At 37.5% G+C, this 18213-nt stretch overlaps 2 protein-coding genes across 2 annotated transcripts; both read left to right on the top strand.

Moving 5' to 3' along the window:
* Nucleotides 1-12484: 12484 nt before the first annotated feature.
* On the top strand, nucleotides 12485-14583 carry LOC120104455. The gene is made up of 2 exons (XM_039115649.1): nucleotides 12485-14436; nucleotides 14532-14583. The coding sequence occupies exons 1-2, from the start codon at nucleotides 12485-12487 to the stop codon at nucleotides 14581-14583; spliced, it is 2004 nt and encodes a 667-aa protein (XP_038971577.1).
* Nucleotides 14584-15587: 1004 nt separating this feature from the next.
* Nucleotides 15588-16928, top strand: LOC120104454. Its single transcript, XM_039115648.1, has 2 exons — nucleotides 15588-16694; nucleotides 16796-16928. The coding sequence occupies exons 1-2, from the start codon at nucleotides 16348-16350 to the stop codon at nucleotides 16926-16928; spliced, it is 480 nt and encodes a 159-aa protein (XP_038971576.1). The 5' UTR covers nucleotides 15588-16347.
* Nucleotides 16929-18213: the final 1285 nt, after the last annotated feature.

Genomic DNA, 18213 nt, shown 5'->3' with positions numbered 1-18213 from the left:
ATCTGCAGCGGAGGAGGAAAAAAATCCTCTCACCCCTATTCCTCTACCATGCACGTAAACTTTGTTCTTCGGTTGATGATTCCATGAAGCAAATCTAGTTAAGTTCTACGCCTGAGCAAGTACCTGGACTAGATTCTGATGAAGACTTGAACAATTTTCTCAACAACTAACCTAAAACAGCCCTCTTCTCATTTATGATAGTAGTGCAAAAAATAAACTTTTTTATCTGTTTTCAAACGTTCAGTCATGCATCTGACCTCAAAGGTTAACTACCTCCGCCATCCTTTCCTCAGTTCATGCATACATAAGCTTGCAAAGCGTAAGGAGGCAAAGCATAAGCATCAGTGTGAGGAAGCTCAGCATAAACGAGCACACTTTGGAATATTTATTAAGCACAACAGGAATATCTAGGCTTTTATAGGGCAGCGAATCCATGCAAAAGGGCCTCATTTTGCATAATTCCTGGTGCTTGATCCTCTACATTTACTCCATTTGAAATTTTTGCCTCATCCTTGCCTCGTTCGAGAGTTTTGAACCGCTACATTCATGTTGGCATTCTTGCTAGCATGCCTCACATACGTCTATGCATGTATGTCACATAGAAACGCTTGGTGTACCAAAATTCTATCTTCTAGAGCATCGGAAAAAACAGTATATTTACGTTGCACCAGTAATCTAATTCAGCTACATAATTTTATGGTTGTTCTAGTCCCCTTCAAAATATCTGCCCGTTGTTATCAACCGATAAGCTCAGTCTAGCTCATGGCGCATGCTTCTTAAATTCTCTGCTATTGTCCTCAACAAGCCTTTCATTAATGGAGGCTCAATGTTTGAGCATGGTCTACCCTGGACTCAAATCTTCCAACTGCACGACTTGCTTGTGCCGCTCTTTGCTCTTTAATGAAAGAGAGCCATTCAATATGATATCTAATCTTTCGTAGGATGCCACTGCTGCGAGAGGAGTTATATATATGTGATCACCCCTCGACATTTGTGTTAACCCCTCACATACCTGATCGCTAAATGGGAGATAATTTCGTTGAGGATTCAAGCTCTCCGGTATAAGAATATATCTAGTATGTAAGTTTCAAAGTGTCCAGAAGAAGAAAATTAAAGAGAAATTAAACTAGTTGGGTACAAGAAACTAAATCCAAACTAGTAACCAAAGAATAAATTGGACTGAGAGCTAGAGGCATTGGAAGACCTCGCCTTCCATTAAAATCTTGAAAACAAAAAAAAAGGACCGGGTTATGCAATATGCCTAAACTATAGAGAAAAAATAATAGTTGAAATTAAGAAACTTTTCTAAGATGTGCAAAATTGGACTGAGCCTTCCCACGAGCATCCCACTTTGTCCTTCACGCCCTCCAGGCTTGCTGAAAAGCTTAATTATGGCCTCTCCACGCTCAAAGCTCCTTAGAGAGATCTTTTATGGATTTTCAATTGATTTTTCTTATTGGTTTATAAGTGAGTTTGGTCCTGAGAGGCTTGGAGTTTATATAGTACTATTGGAGAGGCTTGGCACTGCACATCTCATCTGGGACTATAGAAAATAGTGAAAATTCAGGCAGAAACTCATTAAAATCAAAGAGAAAGCAACCTAGAAAAGCTCTAGAGCAAGTAGGCCTCCGGATTCTTCCAACAACGAAGGCGTTAAAACACGACCGACGCCAGTTAGTATTGTTGCAGGTTTTTGCCCACAACAGCATAGTCCCAACCGGGTTCGGAACTCAGAAAGCGACTGCGTCCCTCCCGAGGTATTGTCCGCTCTGAGGACCGTTAACTACGCCCTTGGCGCTAGGCACACCCTCACGGTTTTGTTCCACAAAAGAATCTTCAGGAGGAAAGGTTTTGGCTTCCTCATTATAAGTCACATACTTTTCCGTTATTTGGTCGGTATGGGACTAAATTCGAGAACCACACCACGGTTTTGTTCCACAAAAGAATCCTCGGGAGGAAAGGTTTTGGCCTCCTCATTATAAGGCACAAATCTTTCCGCTATTAGACTGATATGGAACTAAATTCGCAAACCACACCTACAACAAGTATGATATTGGAAGCTACTAACCTTGGGAGGGCCACAGTCAATACGCTCTGGCTCTTTTATGGCATCAGGGAATGCACTATCAAATAAGGTGCTGATGGGAATAGGGATCTGCCATCGGTTGCTACTGATGGCATCTAAGCTGCCTGTGGATACGGTTTTAATGAATCAAGCTCAATTCTTCTATCAAATCAGTAAGGGCGTTCTCAAAGTGTGAAATCCCAGGGCATACACTTCATTGTTCTCTAATATGTTGTCAAATCTGCAACATATCAGCTTACACAAATGTAATCTGGCCTGTGGATCTCTTACGTTGCTTTGTTGCTCTTCTAAAGCTTCCTTATGCGGCAGCTTAAAACAGGGAACAAACTAACGTTTAACCACTACTAAAAAAAATAATACAAATTAACAATACACTGATAAGTTCCCTCAACAATAAAAAGAAAGAAGAAAAAAAAGAACTTGATGACTTTTATTAGACAACAAAATATTCAAATAATTCACATTCCACACCATTGCCTGAAGCTCTTATAAAAACCAGCCCCGTGTGAAACTTCTCATGTATTGCACTTGTTTAGCTGATAAAACCCAGAATTAAAATAGATCAAGAAAAAAAAAACTTTCTTTTGCGGTGTAACAAAAGAAAAAAAAAGTTAAAAAAAAAAAACAATCATCCGTCTTATATAACTGTGACCTCAACGAATAAGCCTTACTCCAACTGGATTGGCCCAAAATTGATTATAAACATGGCCTTGTTATAAGTCAAGCTCATATAATAGTCTAATATTTTATAGAAGTTCAACCTTCCTCTAAGTCTATCCCAATCTTCCTCATCATCTTTGGATGCAGCAGCCTGAACATCCAAATCACCTGGTTTGACAGTTTGGTTTGAAAGTTTGGTTTGAATTTCCTGCAGTATCATATTCAATGTCGTGAGTGTCACTAAAAGGAAATTGTCAAGGCACGAGAACCCATCTACCCAGTAGAATAATGAATAAAAAAAAAAGGTGGAGCTGAAAAAAGTGCCCTTGGATCGGAACAGGAAGATGAATCACGGAACAGGACATTAGCAAATATCTGAAGGCCAGTTGGCATGTTAAAGTAAAAGAAACTATCAAATGAAACTATTATATGAATTTAGGGCTCGTTTGGTTCGCGGGAAGCATTTTTCCTCGTAGGAATATGATTTCTAGAAAGCAGATTCTTAGGAAGAGAATGCTTAGGAAAATACTTTTGGCATGTTTGGTTAATCATGAGAAAGTGACAAATTTCCAAAGTGCTTATGTTTGGTTGACCATCCACTTTCCTGAAAAAGTTATATATAATTTCTATTATACTTTTAATAGAAATTAGGTCTTTAATGCTTCTGGAGGGCTTTTTTGAGAAAAAATAAAAATTGAGTGATTCCCGCCTCATAGGAAAGTAACTTTCCCATGTTTTTCATGGGTTCCATGAAATGTGGGAATCATATTCCCATGGGAATGCAACTTTTCCATCTTTCTCATTTGAAAACTCCAACCAAACAAGAGGCATCTCATTACTTTTTCATTGATCAGACTTTCCCTTCTTCTTTTTCCGTGAACCAAACGAGCCCATAAAGTAAAAGACACGGGGTAAATGCAACTCTGAAATTTATTTTTTTTTCTTCTGAAAAGACATTGGGTAACTTGTATATAGCATACCGTTGCCTCGCCAAGAAAAGGCATGGGTATGCCACCGTATCCTTACCCTTGGGAAGATTTCACAGAACCAATTGCATTAGAATCACCAACAGCATGAACTGCAGCATTTGCTCCAGCTTCTCATGCATGAAGACTTCCAACTTCACGAATAGGCAAATCTTTTACTCTTGCAAGCTGAGATGCCAATGGCTTCAGCTGCTCCTGCATTTACATGAAATTCAAAAACATATGGGGAAGTCAGAGAATGGACCTTAGTATATGGTACAGATACAAAATATCATAAGGACCAAAAAGAACAATAGTCTCGAGTGTGCAATGATATTTGCCTAGAATGCATTTTAACAAAACAACTCTTTTCCATTGTACAACTAAACTAAGATAACATCAGAATAATAAATAGTATATTTTTGCAATTAGCTCCAAAGCCACATCTAAAAGTGATGACCGAATGCTTTTAATAAAAGAGATTAATGTTGTGACAAAGAATGAAATGGCCCTTAAGAAATAGGTGACTAGGTACATCATACAACTTTTGTCAGATACATGGCCATCCATCCTTATGCAATCACACATGAATCAATATCACAGATTAGCGTAGCCAGCATTACTTCACAACTCGGGATGAATGATTTATACAATTTTTTAAATCTTGTTTTATTTTTGATGAACTAATTTTCAGCTTTCAAAGATACTATTTGACTCAGGGAAGTGCACAGAATAAAAGGAGATTAGAATACACAATATCATACGGCCAACCTCCATTTTTCGAAACATATCTGTTAATTTTTCACATCGTCACCTCCTTGTGTTGCATCCCCATCTCCGATTTCTTCAGCAGCAAGTTCACCATTACAATTTTCACAGTGAAAATATTCATCATTCATGCTTGCAAGTTGTAGTGCATCACAAGTGGAATACCTGAGCATCTAAATGTCAAGGAAATTACCAACATATAAGAAAACTGACAGATCAATTTACACCTATAAACATATGGAAAGATTCACATATATCCACTTTTACCTTCTCATGCAATCAGGCCATATGTATTCTTGGATGGTAAAAATATGAAGAGATTGACATATATCCACTTTTACCTTCTGGTGCAATCAGGGCATATGTCCAACTCATCCTTTAATTTTTCTTCATTCGATGCATTTTATACCTGATGACATCATAGATCTGCAGCCACATATTTACAAGTAATATATTTAGAAAAGTTTGCTTCAAAAAAAAAAAAAAAACAGAAAGAAAGAGTGGAAAAGAAGAGACCAACACTATATGCATATTAAGATATACAGCAGAAAATACATAACACTGGTTAATATTAATCATTAACAAGGTAAAATCCAACTATAAAAGTATCCTCACAAGACTGTATGATCTTAAAGGACATTTTTGCAGTATTTCATGTTCGCTTCATGCATTCAGCAGTTACTTATTGACAATAATTAAAACTTGATAAATAAGCACCTTAAAGTAAAACAACTTGACATAAAGTATAAGTAACAAAAGGTATAGATATAGCCAATACCAAATATCCACAAACTTAATGAGAAGATACGTTTGAAAAGGTATAGATATGCTTGAGCAGATTTTGGTATTTCTTCTGAATTCATCTCAGCTGCTACATTGCCTCAAAGAATAAGCATTGTGGTTTGGGTTGATAAGGTCGGAGTTCAATTTTTTCGTCACTAGCTTTTTTTTTTTTTGTTTGTGTTAATGTTTTGGGCCTTCAGCCCCTTCTATACCCAAAAAAATAAATAAATGCAAAAGATAGTTGAGACATCAGGAATTGAAATATGGCACTCGAAATACAAAAATTTTGCATGGACCTACATGACCTCATGTGACTTGTATATCATTTGGCAAATAATTGTATGTATCGCGCATGACGGGAAGTTTTAATCAAAAGTTGATGAAAGATCTATTCCACATTTTGTTGACCATATGAAATGTGTACAATTAAGCAAACCTCCCATCACCAAAGCCAGACACATATGCTAGATTTACTAGTGATTTGACTGCTTATACTTTGAGGCCTAACCATGTCAAGCTCACAATATCGGCCAAGTAGAAGGCCACAAAGTTGGAAGGACCAGTTACCAACTGCCAATGTTCTGATTTTTGTTGCTGAGTGTACATGATCAATAAAGGTTTTTTTTTGTGTGTGGGGGAGGGGGTACTATATCATGCATTGACAAAGATAACCATGAAATATGTTAGCTCAAAGATAGGCATTGGATGAATTCCGAAGTTCTGAGTCTGCTCTGTGATAAGGAGATGTGAAAGCCACCACTTGAGACATGATTCACATCCCTCCTTTTTCTTTTCTTTTTTCCTCAAGAAAACACATATCTTATTGTAAAAAGCAGGCTATCCTGCATTGACACCCATATATACCATAGATTTTTATATCAACTTAAGCACTACTGACTGTTTATTATGTCACAACTCACCTGCATGCAGGTAGAGAGCAAGGGATCTCTGCTAAAAGTGGAGGGCAAAACCTGCATGACTCATGAAGATACATGCCCACAATTGGAAGAAGCATGTTGTTTTCTTATATACAATTGATAGCAAGCTCTCAATAGATAGTCACATGACACCAGAGTTAAAATCATCAAGACATGACCGAACTGTTTAACCTTGTAGCGGGGAATCCCAATAACACCACTATTTACAACACCCAGACTTCTCCAGCATAACTTAGATGTCTGAAATTACTAAAGCCGGCAAGAAGATTGCTACTGATGCAGATTTTTCTCTCAATCATGTTCCATAACAACCATAAACAGCGTTATGTAAGCTGTAATTAGGGTCATAAACATATCATAAATGAGTAGCGTACCTGGATCCATTGAATAGTCTGATTGCTGAATTTTGTTTCTCGCTAATGGAGACTGGTTTCTGTGTTTCTCTTATAGGCAGAGGGTGAGACCCATGAGTTTATCCTTCCATCAAGGATAAGGGAGTTATAACTTCTCTAAAAGTGGTTACTATAACCATCTAGTAACCACCCACGATTGGTCATATGAGTCAAAATCCAACACGTTACACTAAGGATGCAGGATGGTCTTTTAATCAGGTAATGAGTCCAACCTGTCATGAACAGGTCCTAGATGCAAGAGAATTTTAATGCAGAAACAGAAAGAAAAAAAAAAGCAAATGTGAATGGTCTCAAATCTCAATGCTTAGAAGCAACATTGACCAAAGGAACAGAGATCAAATCTAAATCAAGATCACTGTATAAAAAGAGTTTGATTGTGCTGAAGTGCAATTTTGATTTATTTTGATAGGCAAGATTTACAATTGGCTAACCCAAACAACTGTAAAACATAATGCAAAGTAAATGATATAATGTTATAAGGGGGAAAAGTGCACCAAATTAATCCTCTTTCTCAATCATTTTCCTAGCATCATCAACCACCAGCCATGCTTTGTGTCCCTCAATTACCTCGGCTTGCTTTTTGGAGTTCGATAATTGTGGCAAGCATGATGCAATCATCAGAAGAGCTTTACACAGTGTATAGAGACATGCAGACTGAAAAAAAAAAAAAAAACAGGGGTCCCAGTTTTACCTATATTTTCTGTGGGCATCTTCTGCTCAAGCTCCAAATTTAGTTATGCATGAAAAGATAAAAGCAGGTTTCAGTAGTACAGAATTCTGGGCATCAATCAGTAGATAGCATGAATGTCGGTATAGTATCAATGCTTGAATAGATATCAAAATGAATTTAATTTACTAGAAAAAAGAAACATAAGTCAGAAGGCAGCAGAATAGTGAAAATTCATGCTACATGCACCTCAGAATATAGATGTACAGCAGAAGTAAATATAGTTATTCTCAGTGCCAAGTAGTTGTAGACTGGTTTTTCTTCTTTCTGAAAGAATATGTATAATGATTTCAATTTGACCTTATGAACACAACCACAAACTGAGAGTACACCATAATAAAAATTATATTGAGTTTGTCCAGAAGAATGAAAAGAACAGTTGCAAATGTTCAGAATATCTCCAGAACATTAAAAAAAAAAAAAGTGAAATATCCACCACATATCGGTGTAATTAAATCCAAAAAGAAGAAATGAGAACAGCTTAACTGACAAGTGACAAGCTGAGCCCATCTACACGAGATCACTATCTGGATCAAGTAATGATCCAATGAGTTTTGATAACTTTTGGTGACTGAATTCCAAACTGAGATCAACCCTCTACAAATTGTTCACAAACTTCTGATTGACATTTCCATAGACAAGAGAGGAATATTGTCAGAAACTATGAATTTTGAGTCTCCTCAGACACCATAACTATAGGCAACAAATGTTACTCATTTTCCTCTGGGCAGATCTGCCTCCACATGCACTCAATAGTAACCATAAATTGCCAAATGCTAGTACTCTGAGTAGAACTTCAATAATTTGCTTGAATGGTCAACCAGTCTCTACAATCTGAGCAAGAGATAATGCTTTTTTGGGCATCTTAATTAAGTAAAGAAAATTTATTAATAAGATGCATGCAAATTGTATCGCTGACACGAGCATAGATGATCGAAAGCATCTCATATTGTCTGAATCCAAGTTCACATTATGAAATTTTTATTAAAATCAGGATCCGGTAAAGTTCTTTTGGCTCATTGTGGCTGTCAAATTGTCGTATAGATGATTTTCAGAATATAGATTTCAGTCTATATCTTTCGATCTACATAACGTGATAACATGTTTCTCTGCTACATTATATAGATAACCAGTTTGTTAAATTCAGTTCTCTGAGAAAGGGGAAAGGAGATAAAGGTAAGGGTGCTTCCCAAAGAATTTAACAGTGTAATTAACTTGTGGCAATTTGGTTTAAGAACGAGCATAACATTGCATTTGGTTGCGGAATAAATTTTAGAGGAATATCTTGTGCTATTGGAAAGATACACTTGTTTTAGCGTTTGGTTGGAATGAGAAGTGCAGGGAATAAGTGAGTGCATTGAATTTTAATAATTTTTAGATTTGTGGCGGTCCGAATTGCCTTCCCACTTTTTTTTATGGGTTTATCAAGTAGGCAAGGGCAAAAAGATAATTGGAGAGATTGAGTTTCTTTTATTCTGGATACAATTCTATTCCACCATATATTCCCATTAGAGCTAATCATTGGGCGGATCTCGGTCCTAAGCTATATTCATCTGTAGTTGGGCTTCGGACGGGGCTTGTTTAAAATTTGATATTTTTTATGCTCGAACTTGACCCATGATCAGCTCTAACCCCCCACATTGTGTAAGCCCTTATCTGGCCCCTTTTTTTTGGCATTTGGCGAGATATCCACCCATTTGGAGAGATATCCTCCACTTATTCAGCAACTAAACAGGCTCTAAAAGTTTTAGATAGGGCTTCTAATTATTAAGAAGATTCTACATCAGGATCACAATTGAAGATGAAGACGTCAAGTTCTATGAAGGAGTTAGCTTTTTAGATTTCATGCTCTTATAAAGGAATACAACAATTTTTAATAGGCATATACCTCATCAACTATCGATTTCAATCTTTCCAATATTTCGAAAAATTATTGCTTTCTATCTGTATTACAAGCATATGTTTCATAGAGAAGTTACAACTCAGTGTCACTCAAAGTACATTGTGAGGGTGCATACGAACGAATTTTATCTGCTAGATCAGATAGAAAAGAAAAAAAATTCTTCTTCAGAAAGAAAAAAAAAAGACAGTAAAATAAAAAATATCCAAGTCTGCTGTTTTCTTCGTATTGTTTTTGTTGGTGGTGATGGTGGTCTGCATGTGTTTGTGAATTGTGACATGCGTAATTGGACATAAGCATTTACCCTGGTTAGCAATGATATGGATGAAGACCCTCGGAGAACTGCAGTCTCCAAAGAAAATTACACCGTTTCCCCAAAAGAAAGAGCTTACTTTAGGAAGTGGAGGGACCTATTTTTATCTTAGTTCAGATTGCTTGATCGTAATTTGCTGCCGGCAATATCATATTTCTCCTTTTTCTTATATTGTCAAGTCTAAATGTTCGAGATGTTTGGCAAAAATAGTGCCATTTAAAATTTTTAACATAGTAGTACACAGTATAAGAAACAGTCCACTACCAGAAAACACGCGTATAGTGACGGAAAATTAGTGACGGACCGTTATCAGTTACTATTTGTGACGGATTAGTGACCGACAGAAATTTGGTCACCGTGGTGTAAACTTAGTGACCGTTTAGTGACAGACCGGTCACAGAATGCGCGGGTAGGATGGGCGCCAAACCTTAGTGACCATCATAGTGACGGGGTATCTGTCAGCAATATGATAACCAAAATTGCAACCAGACAGTGACAAATGCAGCCGTCACAAATATAGTAACCCTAGTATTTATAAATTTTTAAAAGATTATTTTTGGCAGTAACAGATTATTGACAAAAATTTCTGTCACCAAATTTAATTTTTAATTCCAAAAATATTAAAAATATTATTTTTGAGTAAACCTAAATTAAAAGAAAAAATAAAAGGAGGAATATCCAAAATGAAACTAAGTGTGCCCGCCGTTCCGCCCAAATTTCTTCGACAATCCAAATTCCAATCGCTCTCTATAAAACTCAAATTTCTTCTTCTCATTTTAAAATCTCATGGTGTCGGCCATGACCCATTTGCACCCCTATTGCAAGTTTCCTGCTTTATAGAATTTTTTTACCATACTTTATAGTTCAAAAATATTTTTGCCTTGCAAGTCCCATCCAATCAGCCTTATAAATAAAAAAAAAAATTGATATGAAATTTGGCTTGCAAACCGATTTAGCCCAAATCACGATTTAGCCCAAATCAGCCTTTGGCTTGCAAACCGACTTAAATAAAAAACCCTAACCTTTCCCTTCCCTTCCCGTCCCGTCCCTAGTTGAGAGCAGCCGCCCCCCCCCCCCCACTCCCTCGCCCCCCCTCCCTCGCTGAGAGCTAGCCGTCGCCGCCCTCCCTCGCTGAGAGCCGTCGCCCGCCGCACCCCCTCGCTGAGAGCCGCCGCCGCACCCCCCCCTCCCTCGCTGAGAGCCGCCGCTGCCTCCCCTCCCTCGCTGAGAGCCGCCGCCGCCGCCGCCCCCGCCCCCCCTTTTCCCTCGCTGAGAGCCTGATAGCCGCCTCCTCTCGGTGTCGTCGCCTCTTCAACGACCGGCCGGCGGCTCTTCGCGTCCTTCTCCCCCGGACGGCAACCTCCGCGGCTCCGGTCACCGACTCACAACCTCCCCGGACGGTAAGAGTTTTCTCCTCCTCCTCCTCCTCTTCAAGCTCGATCCCGGTAGATTTTGCCCAAGCCCGGAGAGAGAAAGAGAGAGAGAGAGAGAGGTGGTGGGGCAGCGAGAGAGCTCGGAACAGTGGGAGAGTGGGGAGTGGGGACAGTGGTTTTGTTTTAGTTGCCACTGCAGGGTAATGGAAGCAGTTTGAATTTTCTGACACCTGAGAATTCTTGGTGTTGTGGAAACTCAACATTGAGTTGAAATTTCAGCACTCTAAATTCTTTGGCTCTGCTGAGTGATGATTACCTTTCCAGTAAAAGAATTATATAATCAGCAATTAGTTTATTTTAAGTCATCTTAAATTCTTCAAATTCTGCCAACTAAAAATTCACATTCTAGAGTCTTAATGCTGAGTTGAAATTTCCGTGCAGAGAATTCTTAGTCTCTGCTGGTTTCCCTCCCAGTAAATGAATTATATAATATGTGTAAATTAGTCTAAGCTGTATGTAATACAACCAAGGTCTTGCACGTTCTCAGCTGAAAAATCTTCATGAAATTTCTTGGGAGCCTTGTCTATCATATTTTTTTTTTGATAAATATGATACGGGCACTTTTTGCTAAAATAGACGAAAGAGAGGAGGGATTTTTTTTTTTTTTTTTGCTAAAATAGACGAAAGAAACTTTGATATATCTGAGTAGCTGCTTTTATTATGATACTTGGACACATCACTTGGTTGGATAAATCATGATACGGGCACTGTGTCGAATTTACTGTTGCTAAAATAGACAAAAATAATGTTGTACTTGAGGAGCTCCTTAATATTATGCATTTTTATTCTGACACATTTGTTAGTCCTACCAATGGTTTGCATATATTTAGACTGCTTCACTGATTATTATTGTAATTTTGAGGGTTGATGGGTTGGGATTATGTAAAGTTCATGGATTTTAATTTTTTCGTCATGTTATTCATTTTTACAATCATTGTTCATCTGCAAGGAATAATGGAAAGTGGTGGAAAGTGGTGTTGCTTCATGGTTGTGAGTTATTTCCAGTGTGCAATCAAGAAGCTGGTCAAAAAGCTTGCTAAGAAGTACCATGCTTTCCTAGCATCAGAGGCGATCATGTATATTCACATTTGTTCTATGTGAAGCAGATAGTATTCCATATGTAAATTTGGATGATTTGACTTGTATTCCTTGTCTTTGTAAAGATTAAATGCTTTTTGAATATTGCTGGTATTAGATCAATGAACAGATAACTTGTAAAGGTTGATTCCTTATGTTCAGCTTTTTGTAAAGATTGAATGCCTTCTTAATGTCAATGATGCTGGGACAAGATTGAATGACTTATTTTTGTCATGCTTATGATAACTTCTCATCTTCATAAATATCATACCAGTTTTTGTTTCTTTTACATTTTTTACGATCTTGCCTTTCGTGTTTTTAATGGTTCGGTTTTTCTTATGTTGTTTTCTTTTTTTATCATCTCTCTAATATTTTCTAGGCTTTCTTATGTTGTTTTATTTTTTTGATTTTTAGAGGAACTATGTCAGTTGATCGTAATTGGATGTACCACCGACTTAGTGAAAATGGTTATATAAGAGCTGAGTTCTGTGATGGAGTTAAAGGGTTCCTTGAGTTTGCATTTACTCAGTTAGAGTATTGTAGTGGTGATAAGATTAGATGCCCTTGTATAAGATGTGACAACCAGAAATTTCTTAACCGTGATACGGTCAATGTTCATCTGTTGAGAAAGGGGTTTACACCGGGATATTCAACATGGTTTGCACATGGGGAGTTACTTGGTGCAGTTGCTCCTGTAAGTACAAGTGCAGTAGAAGCATCCACATCAATGGATGTTGGTTGTGAACATGGTCAGCAATATAGAACCATGGTGATGGAAGCTATGGGTCCAGAAGAGGAACTTCATTTGAGAAGTGCATTTGAAGTTAATCATGAGGAAGAGCCAAACAAGGATGCTGCAGATTTTTATTCTTTGTTGAAAGATGCAGAAGTACCTTTGTGGGAAGGGTGTAAAAAACACTCTAAGTTATCTGCTATTAGTCAATTATTAAATTGCAAGTCTGAATTTAATATGAGTATATCTTGCTATGATCGAATCATGAAAATAGTGAAGAATATGTTGCCGGAAAGTGAGAAGCTGCCCTCTGATTTCTATCAATCAAAGAAGATGCTTCGGAAGTTGGGGTTGGAGTATACAAGTATTGATGTTTGTGAGAATAATTGTATGCTATTCTATAAGGAAACAGAGAATTTGATTGAGTGTACTATTTGTGGTCATCCTCGTTATAAACTCAGAAGAAATGATGGTGGTGGTAGAAGAAAAGATGTTCCTTATAGAAGGTTGCGATATCTTCCAATAACACCAAGACTTCAGAGGCTTTTTATGTCAAGCAGAACGACTGAACTCATGTCATGGCATGTGAAGGGAGGTGATTCAGATGAGATGGTGCATCCTGCTTGTGGGGAGGCTTGGAAGCACTTTGACCGCATTCATCCATCCTTTTCTACCGAGCCTCGTAATGTTAGACTTGGGTTATGTACGGATGGATTTAACCCCTTTAGCCAATCAGCTCGTCCTTATTCTTGTTGGCCAGTTTTCGTAACAGTTTACAATCTTCCACCATCAATATGTATGAAACGACCCTACATTTTTCTAAGTTTAGTCATTTCTGGACCTAAGAGCCCTGGCAAAAGTATTGATGTCTTGCTTAGGCCTTTGATTGATGAACTTAAAATATTATGGGAAGTAGGGGTCACCACTTATGACATCTTTAGAAAAGAGAATTTTCAAATGAAGGCAGTTTTATTATGGACTATCAATGATTTTCCTGCATATGGCATGCTTTCAGGATGGAGTACGCATGGAAAGTTGGCCTGCCCGTATTGTATGGAGAACTCAAAAACATTTACACTACAACATGGTGGGAAGACTTCTTTTTTTGACTGCCATCGTCAATTCTTGCCCATGGACCATGCATACAGATACCAAGTTGATAGTTTCTTCAATGGTAGAATAGAGACAGACCCCCCACCTCGTCGACTGTCTAGTGAGGAGTTGAAAAATAGGATCTCTGCTTTGCCTAATATAACTTTTGGTTTGAAAGCTCCTAAGCACACCATTCCTGAATTCGGTAAAGATCATAATTGGGTGCAAAGGAGCATATTTTGGGAGTTGCCCTATTGGCATACACTACTTATTCGACATAATTTAGATGTCATGCATATTGTTCGGAATGTGTTTCTCAATATATTTTACACTTGTATGGATGTAAAAGGGAAGACTAAAGATAATGTGAAAGCAAGGCAAGATTTGGAGTTGTATTGCAAGCGTCCTAAGTTGAGGATTCAATTTGTTAATGGAAAGCTAGTTAAGCCTCCAGCTTCCTATGTATTGTCCAAAGACCAAGCAATGGAGGTCTGCGAGTGGGTGAAAGGGTTAAGACTGCCTGATGGATATGCTTCAAATATATCGAAGTGTGTTAACCTGGATGATTATAAGTTTTACGGGTTAAAAAGTCACGATTGTCATGTTTTCATGCTGAGATTGCTTCCAATTGCATTCCGTGAAGTATTGCCAGCACCAGTGTGGGATGCATTGACAGAATTAAGCTGTTACTTTAGAGATTTATGCAGCACAACTTTGCGTGTCCAAGATATGGAGGTTCTTGAGAAAAATATTGTGGTAACTCTCTGCAAACTTGAGAAAATATTCCCTCCTGCATTTTTTGACTCAATGGAGCACTTACCTGTTCATCTAGCTTATGAAGCTAAGGTTGGGGGGCCCGTGCAGTACAGATGGATGTACCCCTTTGAAAGGTAACAATTTCTGTAAATCCATTAATATAGTTTCTTTGTATCCATTAAATTTGAGAAATTAACATATTAATCTTATTTATAGGCTTATGCATGATATAAAGCAGAAGGTAAAGAATCGAGCATCGATTGAAGGTTCTATTGTCGAGGCTTACATCATAGAAGAAATATCAACTTTCTGTTCGCATTATTTTGAGCCTTCTATACAAACGAGGTTAAATCAAGTTCCCCGTAATGAACATGAAGGGGAGTTTGATCTCGTGGATCGTCTAACCATTTTTACTCATCAAGGTCGACCTTTTGGAAAACCTTCTGCAAGGCATTTGACTACTCAGGAGTTTAATGCTGCTGAGTTATATGTTCTTCTTAATTGTGTGGAGGTTCAACCTTTTGGAAAGTAAGTTACACAAGTACTTAATTATAATCATGCTTAAAAATGCATATGGAGTACAATATATGTGATTATAGCTTTTGTCTTGTAGGTATTTTGATGATTATATCCGGCAATTTTGTCCAAATATAAGCCAAATTGATTTGGAAAGACGACGCGAAATGGAGTTTCCGGCTTGGTTTAGATCATATGTGAGCTGTAAATTCATAAATATAATAATAAATTAGACTTTCACTTGATTTATTCTTACGATATTATTTTTATCATGCTAGGTTAATGACAGTAAAAATCATGTTGATGGGCGCTTAAAGGACCTATCATATGGCCCTGGGAATAAAGTTAAATGTTATAAAGGCTACTTTGTGAATGGGTACAGATTTCACACCAAAGAATATGGAAAGGATAAAAGAACCTTCAACAGTGGTGTGTGCATTAAGGGAAGCAGTTACAATGACTTTGAGAGTGACTATTATGGGATGTTGGTTGACATTATCGAGTTAGACTATTTTGGGATTGGTAATAAAGTAGTGTTATTCAAATGTGACTGGTATGACAGAGATAAGGGTATGAAAGTGCATCCTCAACATGGCCTCGTTGAGATCAATTACAAACTAAGACTTCCAACCAATGATCCGTTTGTATTAGCTCAACAAGCACATCAGGTGTTCTATACTGGTTACCCAGGTAAGAAGAAGAATCGAAGATTGTGGTGGGCAGTAATTAAGACAAAAGCTAGAGGTAGGTTCCTTCCTAGTGGGACAGAAGAAAATTTTTCTGATTTTTATCAAGAAGAAAACTACAGGATTCCTACCCCAATCTCGATGACAGATGAGCTTGATGACCCAGACATTTTGGTTGGTGTTAATAGAGATGCAGAAGATATTGATGCAGCAGAAATTGAGTTGACAACTAACCAAATGGAAGAGGATCTTGAGGATGAAGAAGAAGATTTTGAAGATGAACAAACTGAGGAAGAGGAGCATGAGGCTGAGGAAGATTAAAATACAACATGCATATTTATGAATGCTAATATAACTAATTTTAGACTTATAAATTATAGTTGTGCAGACATGAGAAAGAGCAAAGGGAAAGCAACAGGTCCACTGATTGTTCTTTACTTTGATTGAATTTGTTGACATTTACATTGTGAAATAACTATAACTTTTTATTGTTGTGCAGTTATGGCCAAGAAAAAAGGGAAAGCAATAGGTAATGGAAAAGCAGCTTTAATACTGGCTGCTACTCAAGTTCCTCCTCAACCTCCTAGGTTGCCTGAGCGTGTCGAGGAATGTCATGATGATGATGATTACATTCCTGATGGGGACATGATTGAAGAGTTGGATGCAAATGAAGAAATAAATGATGAAGAAATGAATGGTGCAGTGCAAAATCATGAGGATACAATGAATGAGGATCAGATGAATGATGAACTTGGAATTGATCCAAGACAGAGCAATGGCCCAGAACCAACCCTTAAAGCCCCTGTTGATGCAAATGGAAAAGTGATTGTTAGGTGCAAAAGAGGAATGTATGAAAATATCACTTTCTTATATCACTAATTTGAATTTATGTGTTTGTTGCATTTAAAGTATTTAATTTATTTTCTAATGAATATTTTTTAAATTGCAGGTTTCTTGATTATGAGGTCAGTCACAAAGCTGTTGCTATCATGCGCCAATTTTTTAATAGTCCGTGGTTGTTATGGAGGGAGGTCCCTACGCATGCTAAAGTTGGAATGTGGAACAAATTTGAGGTGATGTAATTAATTTATATTTCTTATCATTAACTTTTGCCCTTAACAAATAGTAAGTCTGATTACTTGCGATCTATATATTGTTAGGAGATACACACAATTCTTCCAGGACAATTGCATCATGTGCATGAAGTTTGGAACAAGCATTGTCAGCGACGATTGACAACCTCATTAGGGAAGGTCAGAAGCCAAAAGCTTCTGGAAGCAAAAGGAGATTTAAACAAAGCCCGTGATAAACCCCCTAATTGGATCTCTAGAGAAAATTGGAATAAGCTAATTGATATTTGGATCTCCCCAAAATGGAAGAAGAAATCAGAAGCCAACAAAAATAATAGAAACACCATGAAGAACGGTAGCATCTCTAAACACTGTGGAGGATCAATCACATTTGTCAATCATGACGAACGATTGGTACATATCTTTATTCAATTAGATTTCTATAATAATTTTTATATTATTGTTCAGTCATCTTAAATTAGCCCATTATATGTTAATGAATTTTTTCTTTTCTCTTTTGTAGAAATTAAAGTTAGGCAGGGAGCCAACAATAGTTGAATCTTTTAATCGGACGCATAAGACAAAGCAAGGCATGGGAGGATATGTAGATAAGAGAAGTGAAGCTGTCATGGTAAGTATAATTTTTTTATGATTCATAAATATTATTGAGCTTGCTCATGTTTATCTCTTGTTTGATCCACCATAATGTTTTTCTCTTCTTTTAAATCAACTGGCAGGCAAAGTATTCAGCTGAATACTCTGAAAAATATGGTGATGCCTCCACCTCAGATGCTCCTCCACGTGATTATGACTTGTGGTTTGAGGCAACTGGTGTCCCAACTCATGGCCATGTCTATGGCTTTAGTCCCCTAGAGGATCTCACTGGAATTATTGGGCAATCATCATCTGCTTCCACCTCTACAAGTCAAGCTCCAGAGCTGTACACTCATGAAGACCTTCTACGTATTCTTGAGCAGGAAAAGAAAAAATGGCAAGAGGAGGTTCTTCAAAAGATGAGAGAAGAGATTGGCTTTGGACCAAGGCATGCAGATCGGGGGAGTAATGGTGATTCTGGTTCTGCTGATCATGCTTCATTATAATTGTTTTTGCCTTAGATGATAGGTCTTTGCATTCCTAGGAGGAATGAAATCTCTGTTGATCTTTATGACATATTTTTAGACTTTGATTTTGATGGATTCAGGACATGTTGATGCCAATTTTGAATGACATTTAAAATGACTTTTGCGTAATGTTGAATGCCTTTGCTATTAATGATATTATTGTTATTATTATTATG

Source organism: Phoenix dactylifera, chromosome 18, assembly GCF_009389715.1.
Source record: "Phoenix dactylifera cultivar Barhee BC4 chromosome 18, palm_55x_up_171113_PBpolish2nd_filt_p, whole genome shotgun sequence".
Classification (NCBI taxonomy): Eukaryota; Viridiplantae; Streptophyta; class Magnoliopsida; order Arecales; family Arecaceae; genus Phoenix; species Phoenix dactylifera.
Note: the sequence above shows the minus strand (reverse complement) of the source record. Positions and strands in the feature narration are given on the sequence as shown.